The sequence below is a fragment of the Sciurus carolinensis genome, chromosome 12 (genome assembly GCF_902686445.1).
Source record: "Sciurus carolinensis chromosome 12, mSciCar1.2, whole genome shotgun sequence".
NCBI lineage: Eukaryota > Metazoa > Chordata > Mammalia > Rodentia > Sciuridae > Sciurus > Sciurus carolinensis.
Window position 1 is genome coordinate 97361486 of NC_062224.1, and position 24536 is coordinate 97386021.

Consider the following 24536-nt stretch of genomic DNA (forward strand, 5'->3'; position numbering starts at 1 on the left):
CCGTAAGCATCAAATTAAAAATTAACTGTAAAATTTACATGCCATCATTTACCATGCAGTTGAGTAAAACTTATTATCTTAAACACTTTTTATTCAAGAAAGACTAAAGTAGTTTTAACCAAGCTACACTTCAGAGCCTGTGTTACCACATCAGTAAAGTTTAGGGCTCTCAAAATAATTTGTTTTTAAAAAAATTTTGATGGATTTTATTCTATTAAATGTGTAAATGTTACTTATTACTATTATTATTAAGTTTATACAAAAGGAAAAGTCATTGTCAACAAGCAAATACTATACTATCCATAGCATTAATTTCTACTACAAAGTTGTGCAATTGGTCATCCAAAGTGATATTGAAGAGTGAGACCAATAAAAATGTTCATGTAAAGAAATTTTAAAAGTCGTAAGAATAAAAAAAATGAAAAGAAAAATGTTCACTCAATTTTAGGAAAGCAACAAATACATGTTTTACTCTTTTTTTTAAGTTTATGTTACTTTATTAAGTAATTGAAGACAATTAGTATAATAAAAAAATTGACTTTTTTTAATGTTTTAAGGACAAAGTGGTTAAAATTAATGTTGCAAATTTCCAGAACTATTTGGACTAATTTTTGTGACAATCCAAAAAAAGGGCTAAGCTAAAATCTCATATTCCAATTGAGTCAGCTACCAAGTTTCATACCTACCTCCCATATAACCTCAAAAATTTTTAAATAAGATGGTTTATAACAGAAATACTGAAAATAAATCATCCTCAAATACTTTTAGATTTTCCCCATTGGCCAAAAATCACATCCAGAAACCCAAACAAAACAATCACTGAAATGTTTGAGATCTGCTGCTGAAATCCAGAGATGTGAGACAAGAAAAGGAGAACGAAGCAGATAGCCCTACCCTCACTCTCTTCTTGGGCAGCACTGGTCTTCTCAAGTTCCTAAGCCATGTAAGTTAATATTGTGAGTTCATAAAAGTCAGTAGTAACACTAAAATAATAATAATAACATAAATAAAAGTAGGCTCTGGTTAGAGAGAGGGGATCTGTTTACTGCTGCCCTGCTGAGGTACATTTGACCACCAAAGGCAGGAAAGCTATTAGCATCCTGAATTAATGGGTGCAGTGGTTTTCAAACAAGATATTTCCATGATGGACACAATGTGGACACAGCAAATTTTCTCCTTCAAGAAAAATATAGCTTCTATTTCAAAGAGCACTGATTAGGCTTAATACCATTAGGAAACCATCAAGGATTTGTGTTGTTACTGCTTTTAACCATCAGTTACTTTCTAAACCAAAAATTGAGGGTAGTTAACTTGACCACAGTCAAGATTTAGGAATGCAGGAGCAAATCCCAAGGTACAGACGCGCAAGGCCTTAATGCTAAGGCCTTCAGATGTGCAAGGCCTTAATGCTTTGGAACCTTGTTAGGTTATCAGGTCCTAGCTGTTCTTGTGTTTTTTGTCAGTAAGAATTCATTTCCCTCTTCATGTCCCTCCTGAAAAGCACTGAATACAATATGATTTTAGAAATTATCAATATCAATTATCAGTTATCAATAAAGTTTATTGGTAGCAATGTAAATCAATTACAATTATAAACCAAACTAAACAAATTTTCCAAATGAATAAACCTTAAGTTCTATTAATTGCCTATAACATATCTGGCAGATATGTTTTTAAAAATCAACAATATTAGTTTTCTTTGTAAATTAATTGTAAAAAATGTAGCTGTTGAATTAATTCCTGAAAGTACAAATACAAATCAAATAAGGTTCAAAAGACCTCATAAAACATATGACTGAATAGTCTAAATACAAAAATAATTTTTAATTGCTTGATTTACTTCATAACATTTTTTATACCAAAAAAAAAAAAAAAAAAAAACCCTTAGAACAGTACACGTGTTTTGGATTGTACATAAAAAGTTCACCTCCAGATGTCTTTTCTGTCAGATATTTAATCTTTCTTCATTGTCAAAATATTAATTTTCATTCCTGGTTGGATTTTTCTTCTTTGATAATTCTTTTTGTTACTCCACTGAAATATTTCTCAGGGAAGGAATTATGACCTTGGTATGGCAGAAAATGATCACTTAGCAGATGTGAATACTGGTCCCGGTTTTCAAGTTTCTTCACCTTTTCCATTGTGATCAAGCGCCTTAATGTGTGACTGGAAAGCCTCTGCTTGCAGTTGCTGATGAGTTTCAGGCAAGAGTGCCAGCGTACCATCTCTTCAGTGTACTCTGGTGTGTACACTGGTAACCAATAGACTAGTTTTCTACCTAATACGAGGGTCTCAGCTGCAAAGTTCAACAGGTCAAAAAACATATCACTCAGGTGATAACTCAAGGAAACAGGAACATGGCTTTCTGGACATTTCTCTATTCCCCTGGGTATTTCTTTCTGTGAACCTGTTCTCGTAGATTCTCTGATGCCATATGGAGGATCAGTGATAATGGCATCAAAAAATGTGCCCTTCCTCCAGGAAGGTTTAGATGCATCTAAAACCAGAACATCAAGGTAATACTTCTCTAGACCATACTGACGAAGATTTGCTCTGATATTTTCATCTGGTCCTCTCCATTTCTGGTTTTTCCTACTAGCCTTTCCCAAGCCATGAACTGTATTGTAGTCTGTGTCTGTCCCATATACATATGCACCAAAATGAGCAGACGCTAACAGGAGGCCACATGTTCCAACAAATGGATCAAAGACAACATCATTTTCTTTCACTTTTCCGTGGTTTACCATGATGAATGATAAACCAGCATCCATGCTTGTATTTCCAATAAAGTGTCTCTTTTTGACACTATATGACTCAATTAGCTCTCTCTTTCCATCTGCAATTCATCTACCAAAATAAATATTATATGGATTCTCAGGGATGCAATTCGGGTTCAAACCATAATCCTCCAAAATAGAGAATATATGTTGTGGTTTCTTTAAGTTCACTTTTACTTCAAAAGGCAGAAATTCAAGTGCATCTATTCGTTTGACTTTTTCTTCTTGTGTCAATGTTTTATTAAATGTGTGAATCTTTATTTTATACGTAGAGTCTGAATGCAGAAATGGAATCATCTTCTCCACAGGATAATTTTTAAGAGAACTATACAGCTCCTCAGGTGATCTTCCATGACCCCACAGTTCAAATATAGACTTGGCACACACTGTCCATTTCATTAAGTTTCTTGCAATATCTTCAGAGGGAAGAATAAGAATCCAAAATGGAGACTTTCCATAAATGTTCTGACTGCTGATGAACTGACCTCCAAAAAAGTGAAAGCAAAGATTTTATTTCCTGTTATTCTAGCTACTTGGGAAGCTGAAGCAGAAGTATCAAGTTCCAGACCAGCCTCAGCAACTTTGGGATACCGGGGTGGCGGAATTCCAGGTGTTCCTGAGCCATGAGCAGTAGATACCAGTTCAGAGTGCACCGCGGCGCCATTACGGCTGCCCTCCGTGCGCCTGCGCGGCCCGCATGGGCCCGCCCCCTTCTCCCACGTGTTTTACTCTTCAACAATGACTATCATATAATTGAGGCAGCATATTATGTCACAAACAGGAAAAAAGTCTATGCAAGCACAATTCAATATGAACTTATGTCACCCATGATGCAAATCCATTGTGAGTAGATTACTGCCAGTTCTTCAGAGGCATGAACCACATACACCCCGTCCACCAATTTCACAAGGCAACATGTAGTGACTTAGGTCTCAACTCTTTTAACTCTGGTTTGAACAAGTGCTTACCTGTATTTCTTTATAAGAAAGAGATAATGATAACATTTCATTTAAGGTGTTATTATGAAGCTCAAATAAATTAGCAAAAGCAAAATAATGTAGAAAAATGCCTAATATTAGTGACATAAGCCAATAAATTTTAATCAGGTTAATTGCTGATACATAAGACAACCTAGTCACTTATTTCATATCACTTTATCCAAAACCAAAATATAAAGTCATTTGACTTCATAATATAATCCTATCTATATCCCAACACTACTATTCACTCTGAATTCTTTTTAACATAAGACTTTAAAAAATAAAAGAAATCCTATAGGTTTTTTATAATCAATACCTTGCTTCTAAAATATATAAACGAGCTTAAACAAGCTAAATAACCAAGAAGAGTTCTAGTCATGTGAGAATAATCCACAAAAGGAAACATTCATGGGACTAGGTTGGAGAAAAAAATATTTTTAAAGTATAAAATAAATAATACAGGCAATCAAGAAATAGTAATGAAAAGACTTTGCCCTTTTAAGTATATTAACCATGATGAATGTATAGAATTCAGAAAAAAAAATTAACTACTACAGTCTTATCCAGGGTAATAATAACCATATATAAAACCAAAGAAAAATAATAAACCAAGATAATATTTACATCATATAATGTTAGTGACAATCTTTTGTTATTTTGAGTATCTAGAGTGGAGATTCAAATAAACAGAAATATAAATTAAATTATTTGCAAGTGATACCAAAAATATTTTGTGGCAAATGATATAAACATGGTTCATCAGTATGTGAAAAGGTTACTCATCTCAGTAATAAATTAAAATACAAATTAAACTATTCAGTTGTTTTTTAGCTATCAGCATCATAAATCAAAAACTTGATTGCATGCTCTGCAGCAAGACTGTAGATAAAAATAACTAATGTGTTGTTAGTAGAAATTACTTTTGCAAATCTACCAAAAATAAGTATACTTTGCGCTAGTAATTTCACTTATGGGAATTTATCTTCCAGAGATAGATTCTTATAATTATTATGCTCTGTTATGGGAAATCATCAACTGTGGACACAATATATTCATAAGATACTCAGTAATTCATTGAACATTGTTTGAATTGTAAAACCATGGAATCCGCCTAAATCCCTCAACTGTGGACAGGTTAAATGAGCGTTGATGTATCCACATGACATATAAAACAGCTAGAAAATGAATGGGACAGCATCTTGGGTACTGAAATGGAATGATCTCTATCTCTTCTGTTATCCCAAAAAAGGTGTAAAATTATAAGAATATCACACTTTATTTTAATAATAGTGTTTGCAGAGGAGTGGGAGATAAAGATACATGCATAATGCTTACATACAAATATACATACATATCATACTCACCTGTAGATGTGTAAACTGAAGAAAAAAAGATACACATAAAAGTGAATACAGTGGTTACCTATATGAGAGAAAAATGGTAAGAGAATCAAGTACCAGGTGGCAATGGAGGTTATTACACTGTATGATTCAAATATATATATATATATTGAATCCATACAGTCACATATACATTCATACGCACACATATACTTACTATTTTATGAAGCTCTCCATTGCTTTTAAATTTAAATTTTCTGATTGATTTATTGGTACTAGGGAAGGACTCCAGGGCACTCTTAACATTGAGCTACATCCCCAACACTTTTAATGTTATTTTTGAGACCCAGTCTTACTAAGATGACTGGGCTGGCTTGAAACTTGTAATCCTTCTGCCTCAGCTTCCTAAATCACTGGGATTACAGGTGAGTTCCCCATTATTCATCTTGAAACTAAAAATTAAGCGAGTACATCTTAGAAAATTAAACATGCATGAATATTCAATAAAATACTAGAAAGTAAGTGAGGCAATATTTGAAGCATTGACTCTTTCTTATTGAATTCCTTCTAGGATTTCCAGTACAGTGTGGGTATCAGGTATTTCCTTCCTAGTAAGAACTACATAAATTTTCCTTTATATAAATGGTTCAAAGGTTTACTTTTGAGGTTTATGGCATTATGATTCCAATTTAGGCAACTAGCCCTTGTTCTTATAACACTAACATACTTCATACTATTTTATTACAAAATACTTAAAATATGTGTCAAGTTACAGCATAAACACGACACATGGACTGAAAATATAGATTTACTGGCATTTTTTTTACCTCCCCTTACTTCCTGAACACCACTTTTTCCTAAATGACAAATCACCAAAATAAAAATTAATTTACTTTTTTAGCTTGTTAATTTAATATAATAGCTTTAGTTTCTTCTATGAGTATATTCTGTTGATGGTTCAAAATATTTGTGCCTTAAAAAACTATTGTTTGAAGTGGAGCAACATTAGGCCAGAGACCCTGCACTTACTAGAAGAAAAAGTAGACCCAAATCTCCATCATGTCAGCTTAGGAACTACATTTCTCAACAAGACTCCTAAAACACAAGAAGTAATATCAAGAATCAATACACAGGATGGTGTCAAACTAAACAGCTTCTTCACAGCAAAGGAAACAATCAAGAATGTGAAGAGAGAGCCTACAGAATGGGAGAAAATCTTTGCCACCTGTATCCCAGATAGAGCATTAATCTCCAGGATATTTTAAGAACTCAAAAAACTTAACACCACAACAACAAAAAAACAATCAACAAATGGGCTAAAGAACTGAACAGACACTTCACAGAAAAAAAAATACAATCAGTCAGCAAACATGAAAAAATATTCAACTTCTCTAGCAATTAGTGAAATGCAAATTGAAACTGCACCAAGATTTTATCTCACTCCAGTCAGAATGGCACTGTTCAAGAATACAAGGAATAAATGTTGGATAATATGTGGGAAAAAATGTACACTCATCCATTGCTGGAGGGACTGCAAATTGGTGCAACCACTCTGGAAAGCTGTATGGATATTCCTCAGAACACTTGGAATGGAACCACCATTTGACCCAGTTATCCCACTCCTGGGCATTTAAAGTCTTAAAATACTTCAAATTAGCATATTATAGTGACATGGCTACATCAGTGTTTATAGCAGCAAATCCACAACAGCTAAGGTATTGAACAAACCTAGGTTCCCTTCAATGGATGAATTGATAAAGAAAATGAGTTATATCTACACAATGTAATATTGCTCAACCATAAAGAAGAATGAAATTATGGCATTTGCCACTATATGTACAGAACTGGAGATTATCATGCCAAGTGAGATAAGTCAATCCCAAAAACTAAAGACCAAATGTTCTTTCTGATATGTGGATGCTAACACGCAATAGGTGGAGTAGTGGGGATAGACATTCATTGGATTAGACAAAGGGAAAGGAAGGTTCAAGGGTGGATGGGAACAAGAAAGGCAGTAGAATGAATTAGACATATATTTCCTATGTTCATATATAAACATATGACCAGTGTAACTCCATGTACATCGTACAACCACAAAAATTGGAAGTTCTACTCCATCTATGTATAATATGTCGAAATGCATTCTATTGCCATGTATAACTAAACAGAACAAATAAAAAAAATTTTTAAAAACCTTACTGCTAGAGGTAGAAAGAAGAAAAGATAAAAAGATACAATATACTGTGGGATTGGGAAGGAGGGTTCTGGAAGACAAGGAAGGAAAGAAGGGAGAATGCCAAATGTCATAAAGAAAATGCCAAATCCATTAATATTCTTATCCTTGGAAATAACACACATACAAATATTTATATATGGACTGTTCTAATTAACAGAATAGTAAATGAAAGTCATAAAACTATATGTGAACGAATGTCCACTGGAATATAACACAGGAATACAATTCTCATAGTGACCATTTTAAGAAATATCCTATTTTGAATTCTTCTATTATTAAAAGAATGAAATGTGTTTTTTGGTAAATGAATCACTATGGAAAGAAAGGAATATGTTTAAATAGCTTAATGCAATTGAAATCAAAATTCTAAATAAGTTTTGATATAAGTTGAATGACTTTCCATATAATGCATACTTAAGAGAAAAGGGAAAATTGGCAAAATAATTTTGGTGGAGGTTAATTAAATACTGGAACTCAACTAACAGATATGACACAGAATATTAAAATCATTTAAGCCAAAGTACTACAAAAATAAGCAAGGCAATGAATACTTAGAATCAAAAACTCAGAAAGAGAAAAATATAAAGAAATCTATTATATTAAAGTTGGCATCATAAATACTTTGGAAAATGACTAATATAGCACTGAAAAAAATCAGTATTTCATATGAAAGTAAAGATGAAATTAATGATCTGTCTCACCTTGCATATAGAAATACAGTGAAGTGAGATTAGATATTAGATGTAAATTTGAACTTGAGAAGAAATAGAATATATTTTTGACTCAGGCACTGAGCGATTATTTAAAAGAAACTAAAGAGCAAATATCACCAAGTAAAATATTGATGAATTTGAATTATTATCCCTAGTTTTTACTGTTGTATAGGAGGTTAAGTAATTTGGCATCATCCCTAATATACTTATAATTAAGCCTAATTATGATATACTGTTTGAGTAATTAACTGTGTGGTTTGTAATAATACTTCTACTTCCTGAGTTTCCTTCTTTAGTTTTGAGGTTTAACTTTATTAGTGTTTCAATCTTTGTATAAATTTCTACAAAGTTCATTTTTTTAAATATGTAAGGTTATTTTTTTTGCAGTGCTGGGATCAAACACAGGACTTTGCATATGCTTGGCAAATGCTCTACAACTGAGCTATGTACCCAGGCAAAGTTCATCTACTTTATTAGTTCTTATTTCAGTGAAAACATCAGTTTGTTAACTGTAATAAGACTGTTTATTCTTAATTGAGCAACTTTTAATTTCCTTTCATATATGCCTCAAAATTCATGTCAAACTAAAATTCTTATTTCTAACAAACATCATTTTAAATTTCAATATTTGACAGGGGACAAAATTGTTTTGGCTCCCATTGAATTTATATTTATTTTTACTTTTAACTTAACAAAGGAGAATATATACAAAGGTAGAGTCGAAGAAAGTGTTTCGAAATGGTTTAGAAATGGCTAGAATGAGAATTATGTGCTGAGGGGCAAAGAACTTAATGTCAGGGGCAGGCTCTGAGGGCCCCAGAGCCGCACCGTGGCCTGATCTCTAAGATGGCGCCTGGCAGCTTGCCAGACATAGCTGCACTCATATTCAAATTTTAGGAAGTAACTCTGGTTGGTTGTTGTACATGAGGCAATCCTGGTATCTCCCTGGAGACTGTTCCTTGATAGGCTGACTTTCCTGGTAGTCTACTCTCTGATAGGCTGATGTTCTCAATATAAGTCTGAGACTTGTGGAATAAAGTCCCTTTTGGTTCCTGTGATCAAGAAGAGCGTAAGCGTTGTGATTGTCCCCGCGGGTGGTGGGTGAACATAAGTGGTGCCGAAACCTGGGACCTCGAGTTATAAAGAAGAAACTGATCAGGTAAATATAGGGGAAGTAAAGTACAGTCTGGCCAGGTTAAAGTTCACGGGAAAAGCGACAAGTTAAAGTTCGTGGGAAAAGCGATGGAGTTAAAGTTGGCGGGATAAGCTACGGAGATTGAGTGTAAGTGCTTTCACTTTTGTTTTGCTAGTTAAAGTGCTTTGCATTCTGTTAGTTTAATAGAGAAATATGGGCGCTGAAATGTCATGAATGCGCATGGAAGGTCCCTTAAAGTACTTGCTCCGGGCCAATGGAATTTCTATACAGGCGGAAAAAGCCTGGGACACCTTTACTCGGGTGGCCTCTTGGCTTCCCGCCGCTAATATTTTTGAGTGGCTCACATGGGATCGTGTAGAACAACTTGTTAGGAAGAGGGAAATCAGTTTAGGGGAGGGTCCCCCATTAGGAGTCTGCCCTACGTTATCCTCCCTTAGGGCCTGCCAAAGGGACCTCCCAAAGGGGGCTCCAAGTTTCTCCCCAAAAAGCGGCCGCCTAAACCGCTGGCTCCTCCCGTTGCATCTCCTTCCAGAAACTTGCCACATAGTAAACAACGTTGAGAGACCTTTAATGAGGAGCCCAATCCATCTCCATCCGCTCCTCCCAAGGTTGAGGAACCACGAGGGCAGCCAGCCTGTACACATAGGGAGGGCCCACTACCACCCCGGGGAGGCTCATTGCCGCCATCTTGTATTCTGGGGCCACATCAGACTCCAATGAAAGCCCTCACCCTCCTCCTTCCGGATGGTGGGAAATCATCCCAGTGGCCATTTTATGATACTGGGCAAGAACTCACAGACTCTAACCTCCCCCCTCCCTGTAGGGCCTTCCCGGTAAATGTTAAAATGTTAGTTTGGGAAGGAATGACTACCGATCACAAATTGGCCTGTGCAGGGATGAAAGATTGCTCCATGGGAAGGTGGATTGTGGCTACCAAATATATTGGCACCAGCATCTGTGAGCGAGTGGGCAGATGGAAAGGGATTCCTTATCTTCAAGTCTCTTCTTTCTTGTGCTTCTCTGCTCTTCCTGCAAATGCCTCCTTCTTCTCCCCCTTTTAATCCCTCCTCCTCCTCCAACTTTGACTCAGCTGTTTCTGCTTCCATTCCCCAGTCCAGCCCACCTAGTCCTTCTGCCATGAGGTCCCACATACACCGGTGGGTAGGGAGTAACCAGCCCAAGCATCAGTGGCCTGTCCTAGTGAGGAGTATGATATAGTAGCCCCAGTCCCCACAAGGGTGATAATTGTTTCACAATTTTCTGCGTCCAAACCTGAATTGATTACTAACCAGGATTAAGGGTTAAAATGCCCTAGGCATCAAGTTTCTGCTGGAACATTTTAGCCCCTTTCAGATCCAAATCTCAGTCAAGGCTAACATTGAAATGTAAATAGAGAAAGCCTGAAGGCTCAGTAGGAGACCGGTCGGTCTCAAACCCAAGAAAAAGAAAAAAAAATAAATAAATAAAAAAAATAAATAAAAGAGCAAAAGTCTTACTGAACTCCAGCAAAAGTAAATTTAATGGTGCTTTACTAAAGTAATTAACGGCCGTATCATTTTTCCCGTATCATTTTTCCAGGACTCTTGTTTTTTTTGAATTCTACATATTTTTTGAGCTCATGACTTTTTTGATCAGTTCTATTTCTTTTTTATTCAACTAGAGTTTTTGAACATGTGTTACATTGCAATGGAGATTCACCTATAAAGTTTCAAGGCCTTTGATTTTGTGTTATGTGTATGTCATGCTGTCTGATGTCATGTTTTGTCTGTATCAAAACTGAGTGCTCCTAAAATTAAAATTTAAAAATGGATCCAAATATTTTTAATTCACGTGATTTAAAAAAGGTTCAATTTAAATTGGGTAAACTAATAGAAATAAAATGTCTTGAAAATAACTCGAGAGTCTCTAGGTGGTCAAACTAATAAAATGTTGATGTAGAGTACTATAAATAACAAAATATTTAATCTTGTTAAAATAGAGTAATTTATCTAAATTCAGAAATTTCATAAGAGTTGTTTCAGAAGGTGAACAAAAAGGGGTCAACAGGAAAGAGAAAATAAAAGGTTCTAAGTATGGAAATATATTTAGTAAAAGGGAAAAGTAAGTGTTTCTGGGTAAGAAAGTGCTTGTGTGATGAAATAAATGAGGGTCTAAGTAAGTGCTAAGAAAGTCTATGTAAGTAAAGGGCAAGTTTCAACAAGTTTGCATGTAATTAAGTTGGTTGTATGTATGTGAAACATTGAAAGCTATTTAAGGTTTTTCCTAAGGTGAAATACTAATGTTCTAATATAAACCAAAGTTTAATCTATATGGTAAAATGACATGGTAAAATAACAAGGATTTCTTAGAAACACTAATTTACTCTTAACTTTGTGTCTATTAAGTTTTATTCTTTAGAACAATTAGTCTTAAAAATAGGGGTTTATACAATTATGGTTAAGCAACTGTTAGAGTATTGCACTACGTTATAGAGTCTAAATTTTTCTTTAAAAACTAAATTTGGTAAGAACCAATTTCTCACTAAATTTGAAATAACTCTAACCACAGGTATACCTTATAACCCACAAGGACTCTTTATAAACAAAAAGGGGGAATAGGGGAGACCTTCAGGTCCCCTAAAAATAAACTTTCTCTTTGCCTCTTTATTTTAAATTTTTTAACTCTGGATAATGAGGGTCGCTCTGCCACTGAGAGACATGACAATCATAAACAACATGATAGAGCGACGGTAAAATGGAAGGATGTTCTTACAATGGAACGGCCAGGACCCGGTACTTTACTGGAGCCGTGGCTTGGTTTGTGTGTTTCCACAGGATAAAACATCACCTATCTGGGTTCCTGAGTGACTAACTCAACCAGTGCCAATGCTAACAAGTAACTCAGACCAACAAAATGAAGATGCTAAACATACTCCTGATGACCATGATGCTCGTAGCCTTTCCCCCCCTTGAACTAACTTATAACCTCTTTTTAGTCTCTTAGGAGGAACAGTTCAATTATGTACCTTTCCACCTACCCCAGTTTGTGTGTTTCCCCCTTTTATGTTTCTGCTAACTAATGAAACAACTGCTTCTCTCAATTGTACTTCAGATTTATGCTATTTCTCAAATGTTGGAATGCTTCTAGGTTCCCGCTGGCAGTCTTAATGTGTGTTCCTACCTTCCTACCAGTCCCAGTCTCTGTTACAGATGCGGAATTGCCAGTGTTACTATCAAGAAACAGGAGAGATTTTGGCATCACAGCGGCCGTGGTCGCCACAGTAGCAGTCTCTGCAGCAGCAGCCGCAACCGCAACAGCAGCATTGACACAACCATACAGACAGCAACAACAATCACTTGGTCGAAAATACAGCTGCAGCCTTACAGACTAAAGAGACCCTAAACCAACATCTAACAGCAGGCTTACTCCTTGTAAATCAAAGAGTGGACTTGCTACAAGAACAAGTGGATATCTTGCAAGAACTTTTGGGACTGGGATGTGTTTATCCTTTAAGAGCAGTGTATGTCACCCCTATTGCTTATAATAACCTTAGCTCTGTGGTTATGTTATCTAAAATTCTCTCTGTCTACCTTACTGGTAATTGGTCATCTACGTTTGATAATTTAGCCAGTCAGCTATGAGCTGAAATACTCAGAGTCAATGCCACCAGGGTTCAAGTTGCATCGGGATCCGAGATGTTCTCCTTGTTATCCAAAGCCCTGGGATTGACAAAACAGTGGGCTGGAACAGTAGCTGTACTGATTATTATCTGCTTAGGGATAGCCTATGTTATACGCAGCCAAATCAGAGCTCCAAGATGCCCTACGTCATCAACGGGCTATAGTACAGACTTTGACAGCCATTGAGACAGGCACATCCCCCCAAGTATGGCTAAGCATGCTGGACCAGTAGTCAAAGATGGGTAAGATCTGTGGAAATTCATACCAACCTAAGACAGGGTTCTGACACCTGGAGGTCAGAATTCCAATGACGGGCAAGGATTTAATTTGCCATGGATAACCTAAGACAGGCATGGTCCCAAGTCATCTTTTCTTTATTTAAAGAATAAGGGGGAGATGTCAGGGGCAGACCCTGAGGGTACCAGAGCCGCACAGTGGCCTGATCTCTAAGATGGCGCCTGGCAGCTTGCCAGACATAGCTGCACTCATATTCAAGTTTTAGGAAGTAACTCTGGTTGGCTGTTGTACATGAGGCAATCCTGGTATCTCCCTGGAGACTGTTCCTTGATAGGCTGACTTTCCTGGTAGTCTACTCTCTGATAGGCTGATGTTCTCAATATAAGTCTGAGACTTGTGGAATAAAGTCCTTTTTGGTTCCTGTGATCAAGAAGAGCACACGTGTTGTGATCGCCCACCACCTGCGGGTGGTGGGCGATCATAACTTAAATGAATTCCAAATATACCAAGGGAAACCTCATCCCTACCCTTATCTGCAATTTAATGTTTTTAACAGCCTAGTCTATCTCTCTATGCCACAAATCATCAAGCAAGAGTTAGTTCTACTGAATTTGCACCTTTATTTATTTTTTAGCTTCTCATCTCTGTGTTTAGGGAGGATAATCTTGGGATTATAAAATTTAATTCATAAATATTTCTGTATGCATCTTTATAAGGTGATGTTTTTATAGTAATAATAACATTATAAAACTTAAAAAAATAAAATTCTTTATTATTACAAAATATCTGACCCAATTGAATCAAATGATTTTATATTTTTCTGATTTTTGGTTTGAACCAGAATCTCATCACAATTAATTAACTTTATACAATCTGTTGATAGGCACTTACATCTTTTTTTAATCTCTATATCGTTCTCTCTCTATCCTCTTGTAGTGTCTACATTTTTCCTTTTCCTTGAAATGTATTTCCTGAAAATATTCATTTGTTTATCAAGGAAAAATTTGTTCAAACATTTAGGACTAACCAAGAAATAAAGACCACTTGAGTCCTGGTTGATTTTGTGACCTCTTGATTGGGCTTAGGGATGCCCTGCCTACACACCTAGTAAATCATTATTTCCGTGGGCTCTGTGAAGGTGTTTAATAAAGAGGCTAGCTTTTCAATCAGTACACTTAGTAAAGAAGATTCAACTTCAACAATGCAGCTGGGGATCATCCAGTTTATTGAAAGTATAAGTAGAATGAAAATTTCTCTGAGTGGAAATATTCATATCCTGACCTCAGAAATTGTACCTTGTGCGTGTGTATATGTGTGTGTGTATACACACACCTGCCAAGGTCTCATGCCTGGGCAGTTGATTTAGAAACCAGACAAGGGGCAATGGGGGATGAAGAAAGGACAAACAGACATGCACAGAGAGTAAAAGCTGGGGCCAGGCGGTTCAGTCAAACTCCAAGGGAGTTTGACCCAGAGCTAGCTCAGCACGTATTTTATATAGGTTTCATCAAAAGGTTATTTGTGGGAACATTTCAGCAAAGCAGGCAATCTGAAGGATGAAGGATTGGTTAGATATTAAGGTCCTCTTGTTTTGCTCAGAATTCTCTGTTCCTGGGAGTTAGTGTCTGAACTCAAGGCCTCAACTGATAACCCCTGCTTGCCTTTGCATGTAGCCTCCCCTGGCCAGCATCAGCACAGTAACTGGGCCATCTTGATCTGAACTTTTGCACAGTAGCTCCCAGTGTAACCATGAGAGAGTCAGAGGCCATGATTTAAATCACTGCTGTCTGCACACACCCATATATATATATACCTATTAAAACTATATAAATGTATATGGGTGTGTATGTGTGTGTGTGTACATATATACATATATGTTAACTCAGGGTCCTCCCAACAGAATGAAACATGTATATTATAAAATATCTTTTATAATTGTGTGAACCAAATCACAATCAATCTAATGTGCATAGTTACACACACACACATATATATTAATATATATGCATGTATATATATATACACCTATACATATACTGTATTAAAGTACATGTATATTACTTATTTACATATATAAATTTATATTTTTGTTCAAACATTTATTATCCAAATAAATTAATCATAAAATAATGAGTGGTGAACATCATGTTTACAAATTATTTACAGTCACAAATAACATTTAATGCGTGATACTTCCCTCAATCTAATTGGAAATTCATTAGTTTCCATTTTTTGTGATAATCTAAGATAATATTAGCAAATGTTTAGACACAAAATCATTTACAAATGATCACTTAAGTTCTATAAACACAAATTTGTTAATAAATATGATGCAGAAAGAACATTTTGTATATTTAAGATGTAAGTGTAACAAAAAAAAAGTTTTTAAAAAATCTAGCAATGCTTTTTCTCTTGTGAAGCTTTTATTATTTCAAGACTCATTTAATATAAATTATTTACACCTACTCTTGTTGCTCCAGGCAATTGTTTTCTGGTGAAGTTTATACAGAATTACAAACAAAAAAATAACACCTAAAAAAATCAGCATGGAAGTTGGGGTGAAACTCAGTAGCAGAACCCAGTATGCACTGGGCTGGATTGATCTCCAGTATCAGAGAAGTAAATGAATAAAATATTTACATGATATGAGTCGCACAAAATCATTGATTTGTTGAAACTCTAAATTAATGTGTTCCGAAAGTTAGGTTGACCAAAAGCAAATTTGTAAAAAAGGTTGTCTTTCAAAAGTTTAAAAAGAATTAGAAGTTACAGAAGCAGAGTAAGATGGTAAGATCCTCCATCAATCATATCCCCCAGATACTTTAATTTGAACAGCTGTTCACACAAAGGAACTGCTTTTACAAAAGCTAAGGAAAACAGATAATTTTAACTTAATAATATGAAAAGATTGTATTGACAAAGGAAGAAAAAAGAGTTGCTTATGTCAGTCTTCATCAAGTTTTGTACAGTGTACCACTTAAAGAGATGGCACCTGGTTGGGAAAGGGGAGAGGGAATTGAATGTAGGCATTAGACTTGAAATATAGTGTGAGGCCCACCACATGAAACCCAGTACTAAACAGAGCCCCATGAAACTTACCTCTAAGCCAGTGACCCTGGATGGAGCCTCCTCTTTGCTAAAGCATGCTGGAAAGAACTGTTTGCATCATATCTCCCCCAGCATTGAGTAGCATAGTATGAAGAAAGACTACATCTGCTGTGGAATAAGAATTATCTTGGATCTCAAGATTGGGATGGTGAAAGCAAATATTGTGCAAATCCAAACAGCCTTATCCCAAGGCCACTGCCCACAAACAGTCTCTGAAACCATTGCCAGGGTATCCATAGTCATGGTGGGATGGACTTGTCTTCTGGCCAAAATCAATTTTTGCTGGCTACAGTAAACTGATCCCACTAGTACAGCCCAACAGCAAGTAAGTCCTAGAAGATTGGACCATATCCTACAGCAGTGCTGTGCTACTCTTGGATCTGCGGGATCTAGATGCAACCCACTATTGCATTTTTGTGGTATCAGGATGACCCACTCTATCATTACCCCTACTCTTGGAAGCAGAGTATAGAAAGTCATTATCACTTGGGAAGAGAAAGGAGGTAGATTCAAGTCGTCACTTAGGAGCCGAGGGTAACTTTCTACAGGTTGAGGCCTAGAGCATAGCAAAATCTGACCAATCTGACCACAGTTCAGTGATTATACATTGGATATGTTATATGGGCCCTATGTGGCCCCAGAATGAGGCATAATGGAATCATAAGAGTCCATTGTGAATACCGCACAACTTGAGCATTTGTGGAAAAGTTGGTGTTGTAGAGAACCTTACTGCTGAAACAGTGAGAAGACATCATATATGAACTTGTGAAAACCTGGAGATATGGTCCCATCTAGTGACAGAAAAGAGGAAATGTCCACAAGTCAGAGAAATATGCACTAGAAAATTTGCCATAAGACAGGCACAAACAAAACCAGCTGATGAAAACTGAGGAAATGCCTACTGCTTCAAGATACAAGGGTTTGCCAACAAGCATCCAGCACTTTTATCAAACCATGACCTTATGTAATGGTCAAAATAAGGTACCAGAAACCAACCATGAGACAACTCATATATATGAATTCTTGGAAAGAGAATTTAATCATTGTTTTCAGGAAAATCAATGAACTTCAAGAAAATACAAAAAAAAATTCAGTACTTCATTAGAGAAACTTAACAGGGTTATTGAAAATTTGTACAGAAAATTTCAAATCCTGGAAATAAAAACTACACTGAATTAAATGAAAAACATGATTGAAAGCCTCAATAACAGAATATCAAACAGTGGAGAAAATGAGTGAGCTTGGGGACAGGTCATTTCAAAATCACAGTCTGAGGAGATGAAAGATGAAGAAGAAAGAAGAAAGTTTATACAAAATTTCAAACAATATTAAAAGAGTAAATGTTTTGGTGATCAAAGTTTAAGTAGGACTCACAAATCCCAAAAAGGTAAAAGGCTTAATCAAAGAATTATTTACAGGAAATTTCTCAGAGCTAGAGTAGAATCCATGCATAAGGATGTCAAAGGTCATCAGTCAGATTCAATTCAACCAAGTCTTTCCCAAGACATGTTATAATCAAGATCACAAAGTTCAAGAGAAAATGCTCAAGACTGCAAGAAAAAAATAATCAAATGACATAAGGTTTTCCTAGTTGATCTCATGGCAGGCTTATTGAAACAAGTCTTACAGGCCAAGAGATTGACATAATATATTCATAGTTCTAAAAGACAAAAACCAACCAACATCAAATTTCCAACATAGATATCGTACCTGGCAAAGTATTTCTTTGGAAACGAATCATAAAAGACATTCCTAGACAAATAAAAACTGATCCAATTCCTCACCACCAGACCTATTCTACAAGATATGCTAAAGGAAATTTCTCAAACTGAAAGAACATGATGGTAACATATGAAAAGAGAACATCAGAAGATACAAAATTCCTTGGTAAGATAAGAAGAGAAATTTAGAATGTTTAAGTTTTGTAAATATGTTGTGCAAACCCATTCACATTTTAGTATGAAGATTAAAAAGCAAAACAATTAAAATTATAACTACATTGATAGAAATAGTTACAACAATAGATATTTTAAAATGGAGCATCAAAATTCAATGTGTGGGGACCCAAATACTAATGTGGAGGTTTTCTCTCTCTACTTATAATCGAAGTTCAGTTGTTATCATTTCAAAATGGCTTAAAATAATTAGAAGATGATTTCTACAAGTCTCATGGAAAGCACAAAGCAAAATACTACAAGAAACAAACCATAAAGAGGAAGGAATCAAAGCAATCTACTTGGCTAAATTCTTTAACTACAAATGAATATTGTATTGGAGGAAAAGGAAGAAAGTAGCAAAGGGAACAAAATGAAAAGGAATTCACCTAAAACAGTTGTTGAAAACTGACAGTGCAAAAGCCCTACCTATTGATAATTATCTTCCCTGCAAATGGATTAAATTCTCCAGTTAAAAGACATACAGAGACTGAGTAGATAAAAGAAATTCACTTCACCTGTAGGATTACACATAGACTGAAAGTGATGGAAAATGATATTCTATGTTCAAAAATTTCAAGAGTATTCATACTTCCATCAGATAAAATAGCCTTTCCATAAAACACAGATAAAAGAGACAAAAGAGTTGGGCCAGCAACTCTTGGGAGCAGCAATTCCCAGCAACTTGGGAGGCTGAGGCAGGACAATTGTGAGTTCAAAGCCAGCCTCAGCAACTTAGTGAGACCCTGTTTGTAACTAAAATAAGATCAAATCAAATAAAATAAAATAATAAAGGACTTGGGATGTGCCTTAGTTGTAAGCACCCTTGGGTTCAATCCTGTTACACACACATACATGAACACACACACACACACACACACACACACACACACACAGTACTAACAAATAAAAAGAGAACATCAGAAGATATAAAATTCCTTGGTAAGTTAACAAGAGAAATTTAGATAAATTTCTCACAAACACACACAAACAAAATAAATAAAATCATATTTTAATAATGAGATCAATTCAGCAAGAGATAACAAATACAAATATGTATGTACTTAGCATTGGAGCACCTAAATATATAAATTATTAGTAGATTTATAAGGAGAGATGAACTGCTAAACAAGAAAAGTTAGAGACTATCACAACAATTTCACAAAGGATAGATAATCCAGATGAAAATTTTTTTAAAAATGCAGAAATAAACCATAGTCAAGACCAAATGGAGCTAAGAAACATCTATAGAATACTCCATACAACAGTAAAGGAATACAAATAAATTCTTTTTAATGGCATGTGGAATATCATCTAAGATAGATTATTGATAGACAACAAAAAAATTAAATGGAAGCATTATCTTTTGAAAATTAAAAGAAAAAGGAAAGAAAGAAAGAAAAGAAAAGAGAATCTGGAATCTGGAATTCCTGGAAGTCAAAAACAACAACAAAAACAATTTTAGAAATCATAAAAATATATGAAAATGAACAAATCACTCCTGAACAATCCAGTGGTGAATTAAATTGAGAAGGAAATAAAATATTTTGTGAAATGAATGATTATGCAAATACAACATATCCAAACTTATGGAATATAGCAAAAGAAGTATTAAGAAGTTTATAGCAATAATGCCTACTTTAACAAAAGTAGAAATATATGGTTAAAAAAACCTATAATTGTGTGTCAAGAATCCTGATAAACAAGAACAAAACAAACCCAAATTTACAATAGGAAAGAATAAGGAAGATCAGAGCATAAATAAATGGAATAGAAGTGAAAAGAAATATAAAAGATCAAATGGTAGAATTTGATAAACACTTAACTCATTCAACTTTGAATAACAGAAAAAATTTTTTGAAACAGGAGACATTACATTAAATAACTTAAAAATATACTGCAAAGTTATAGTATCCGAAGCAGTATGGTACTGGCATAAGACAAACCAATTGACCAATGAAACCCACAAATCTACAGACAACAAATTTCAACAATGATACTAATACCATGCACTGGAGAAATGACAGTTTCTTTAATAAATGGTGCTAATTGAATATTCACATTAAGAAAAATGCAACTAAGCCCATGTGTTTCTTCACATACAAAAACCAACTGGACATTGATTAAAAATATAAAGATAAGATCAGACACAATGAAAATAGTAGATAAAAACACAACAAAATATTCCAGGACATTATAATGAGCAAGTATTTTGTGGGAGAAGGCCCCAAAGCACAGAAAATAGGGCTATGTCAAACTAAAAATTCTCTACAAAGCAAACAGTCAACAGTCAAGAGACGATCTACAAAATGAGGGAAAATATTGCCAACTATGCATCCAAAGAGGGATAAATATACAGAATATGTAAAGAACTGAACTCAATAGCATGGAAACAAAAACACTAACTCTAATTTGAAAGTGGTCAATAAACCTAAATAAACATTTCTCAAATGAAGACATACATATGACCAAAAAGCAAAAGACAAAAAAATGTTGGACCTTATTAATTAGCAGGGAAATCCAAGCCAAAACCTTGACAATGCATTGCCTCACTCCAGGTAGAATAGATATTAATCAAAAAGGCCAAAGATAACAAGTGCTGGTGAGCATGTGGAGAAAACAGAAACTTTGCACACTCTTGGAGAGAATGTAAATAATTATAGATATGGATAACAGTATGGAGTTTCCTTAAAAAGCCTAAAAATGGATTTACCATAGGAACCAGCTATCCCACAACTTGGCACATATTCCAAGGAAATAAAATTAGCTTAACAACAACAACAAAAAAATACCTGCACTCCCAAGTTTATTGTGGCACTACAAACAATAGCCAAAAAAGTGAAACAATCTAAATGGCTATCATTGATGAGTAGATAAAGAAAATATGGTACATATGTACAACTGAATACACTTCAGCCATAAAAACGATGAAATCCTGTTATTTACAAGAACATTGATGGCATCCCATGTGACATATTGATACATGTACAAATTGGGCATTGTTCATCCAACTCTTAAATATTTATCATATCTTTGTGAAAAAGTATTCAGTATCCATTCTTTTTGCTTCTTATAAATGTACAGAATATTATCTATACCCACCTACTGTTCAATAGGGGACAAGAAATTTTTTCTCCTACAACAATAACAGCAATGTTTACCAACCATTCCTCATCATTTTTTCTCTTTATTCTCCCCATCTTGTAGTAACCATTATTTCACTCTCAAATTCTATGTGATCAATTTTTTTGTATTCTAAATATGAGTGAGAGCTTGCCACATTTGACTTTCTGTGCCTGAATCATTTCACTTAATGCCTTCTGGTGCTATATATGCTGTGCAAATTACAGTATTTTGAAAATAAAATTTCACTTAAAATATCAAAATGTTTTGTAGGAAGACGTCATCCTGAAATAAGAGAAATATTTTATAAATGCTAGAATGAATCGTATCCAAAATATTAATTTTGGCAGTTAATTATAAGTAAGGGTCCTACTTATAATTACTTTTTGGTAATCAATTCTAATATAAATTTCTTTATAAATAGAAAGGTGCTAATTTTCATTTACCATATTGATATAGAATCTAAAATGTCACACTCAGAAAAGTTATTCATGGTATTGATTTAGGTTATTGCACAAGATATTGCATACTTGAAAGTAGAAAAATTTTGCCTTATTGGATTATATTTAATTCTAGGCCAAATATAATAGGTTGTTTAGTTCGAATTGCACTTGAGATGGCTACATATAACATATGAATTAAGAATATTGAATAAGTTTCATGTCCACTTAAAACCACAAGCCGTGAAATTAGTCAATCACTTCAATTAATATTGAGTGTAATTTTTGACTTACGTCTTAGCATACCTTAGTAAATCAACAACAGATTCCTAAAAACAAATCATACCAAAACAAGGTTTATTTTAACACAATTACATTTTTTATATTTGTTACGGAAGTTATTTTTTATAAGAAAAATTACAGAGAGAAAATTGACATGATTGCATTTAATTTTATTTTCATTTAAATCATAAACTGATGTTTATTTGCCTTGAAATAGATCTGTGAGACTCTCTTCCTGGCGGGGAGAACTGGGGAGTTGGGATCTGAGGATCATCATGCTTGTGGGCTTTGTCTAAGCAGGATCCTGGGGTCTGGATAGCAGCTCAGGGAAGCCATTGACTGAGACTGAATATAGATTTCTGCCTGAAATATCTCAATTTCTTAAAAGCTTCAATTACATTTGTGAGACAGTTCCAGCAAGTCTTCCTGTACTGAACACCTTTCAGTGGTACCTTGGTGTGGGTGGTGAATCCAGCCTTCTGATGAAGCCAACTGTGTGCTTTAATGTTGAGATACACCCTCAGCCTAGGGCACATAGAAAGGACATAACTCCTCACTAACAAGGCCCTCACCTAATAGATGGTGAGAAATCACCCCAACAGATGTGCAAGGAACATGAGAGAATCACAGGAAGCCTGAAGAAACAAGCCAAAAGTTGGTTCCAAAAGTTCATTAACTCCCCCACAAATGAATCTGTAGATACCAAAGTGAATGAAATGCAGGAAATGAATTTAAAATTTTAATTGTTAAAATGATCCATGAATTACAAGAAACAGTAAGAAATAAACTGAGAGAGAAAATATGGGCTATGAAAATTATTTTAATGTATTTTATTTATTTAATTACTATTTTAATGAAGAGTCCGAGAAAGAACTAAATAGAAATCTTGAAAATGAAAAACTCAGGAAATAAAATGCAAAATTTAGTGGAGAGACTTATCAACAGATTAGATCAAGGAGAAGATATAAGGACTCAAAGACAAGGTGGATGACTTAGATCATTTAGAGAGTAATGAGGAAAAAAAATTTTAATTATGAGCAAAATATACAAGAACTCTAGGACAGTAAAGCACCAAACTTCAGAAACTATATGTTATTTCACTCTTACTACTTAAATTCTAACTATTGATTTCCTGTTACACTTGCACATACAATAAGTTATTACACTGAATTACTTAAATTAGGTATTTCACATAATTTGGGCTATTTAGTTAAAACTATAATTTTAAGATATTATAAAAGTATCTTCAAAACATCATAGAATTTTCAAAACTGAAAGGAAAATGAAATAACCATCTATGATTAAAGGTATGGATTGTGACTCATAGATAAAATTACTAAAAATTTGTGTTTTAATTTTTTATGCTGATGAATTAAACTGGAAGGTAGAATGATTTTTCTTTCATGAATAAAGCAAATAATTTTTGGAATTTTAGTCCTGAAGAAAACTCAATCGTTCAATTAATTTTCCATCTCAATTGAAGAGATTAACTGACCCTAAATTTTAAAAATCTTGGTATTATGTTTTACTTGTTAAATATATATGGAATGCTACATTGCAAAAGTATGGTAGGTACTCAAAAGTATAAGTTGAATTTTTATATTAATGTAGACCCATTTTAAAAACTGATTCTTTTTTATTTTTCATCAAAAAATGAGATTTATTATTATAACATAATTGTTCCTATTGAGTTACCAAAAATTTGTAAATCCCAATATAAATTTGACATCAAATAATTCCACAATATGTATTGTGATAATAGAAGGAAATGCTACCTTTTCATTTCCTGATAGTAATGTGAAACTTTACATCATCTTAACTTATATTTAAGCCACAAGAATGACATAATCATTAACTCTTCAGACAGTGTATTTGTTTGAATGTTTCATATTCAATAATGTTAATGTCAAGTATACTTTCCAGATATTTAAATTATATCTGGAAAGTTAAAATCTAAAAATTAACAAATTCAGGTTGTTCTTTCACAATACACTATATATTATATTCCTTGATTACTTTTGCTTTGTAACTTCATGTCTAGCATATTTTGGTGGCAATTCATAAGAAATCATAGGATAATTTCCTTGTCCTAATAATTTCCTTTTCCTTTTGCTTTTATTGAAATTCACACAAAAGTAAATAGGTATTTTCAGTGCATATATTTTCAGCAGCAGAAACATGAAAAACTGCATATAGGAGCAGGAGGCTGGGGTGGAGTTGAATGTAGGAGCTGGGTTAATTCTCCTAACACCTGGAGAAATCATTAAGATGGTATCACAGAATAATTATGTTGTCCACTTAAATCTCTGCTTAGGAACAGTGTCTTTATCATCCCAGGAATTGAGGTGTGTGAGGTTTATACACAATATTACAAAATCTAATTACAAATGCTTCTTTATTTAATAAAACATTTTCATTTATAGACACTAAATGAAAAAGAAAATTCTATTAATGGCTTCCCCATGTCTGTTGGAGTACATCTAAAGACACATGATTTTTCAAGTTTTTCCTAGACACCTAAATAATTTTACAAGTTGATTATGATGACTAT

At 34.4% G+C, this 24536-nt stretch overlaps 1 protein-coding gene across 1 annotated transcript; it reads right to left on the reverse strand.

Annotated features, from left to right (window-relative positions):
- Positions 1 to 1861: 1861 nt before the first annotated feature.
- On the reverse strand, positions 1862 to 3441 carry LOC124962237 (tRNA (guanine(10)-N2)-methyltransferase homolog). The gene is given in 2 exon segments (XM_047521440.1): positions 1862 to 3271; positions 3348 to 3441. Coding segments are annotated over 2 exon segments (1380 nt in total). The 3' UTR covers positions 1862 to 1985.
- Between the last annotated feature and the right edge of the window lie 21095 nt (positions 3442 to 24536).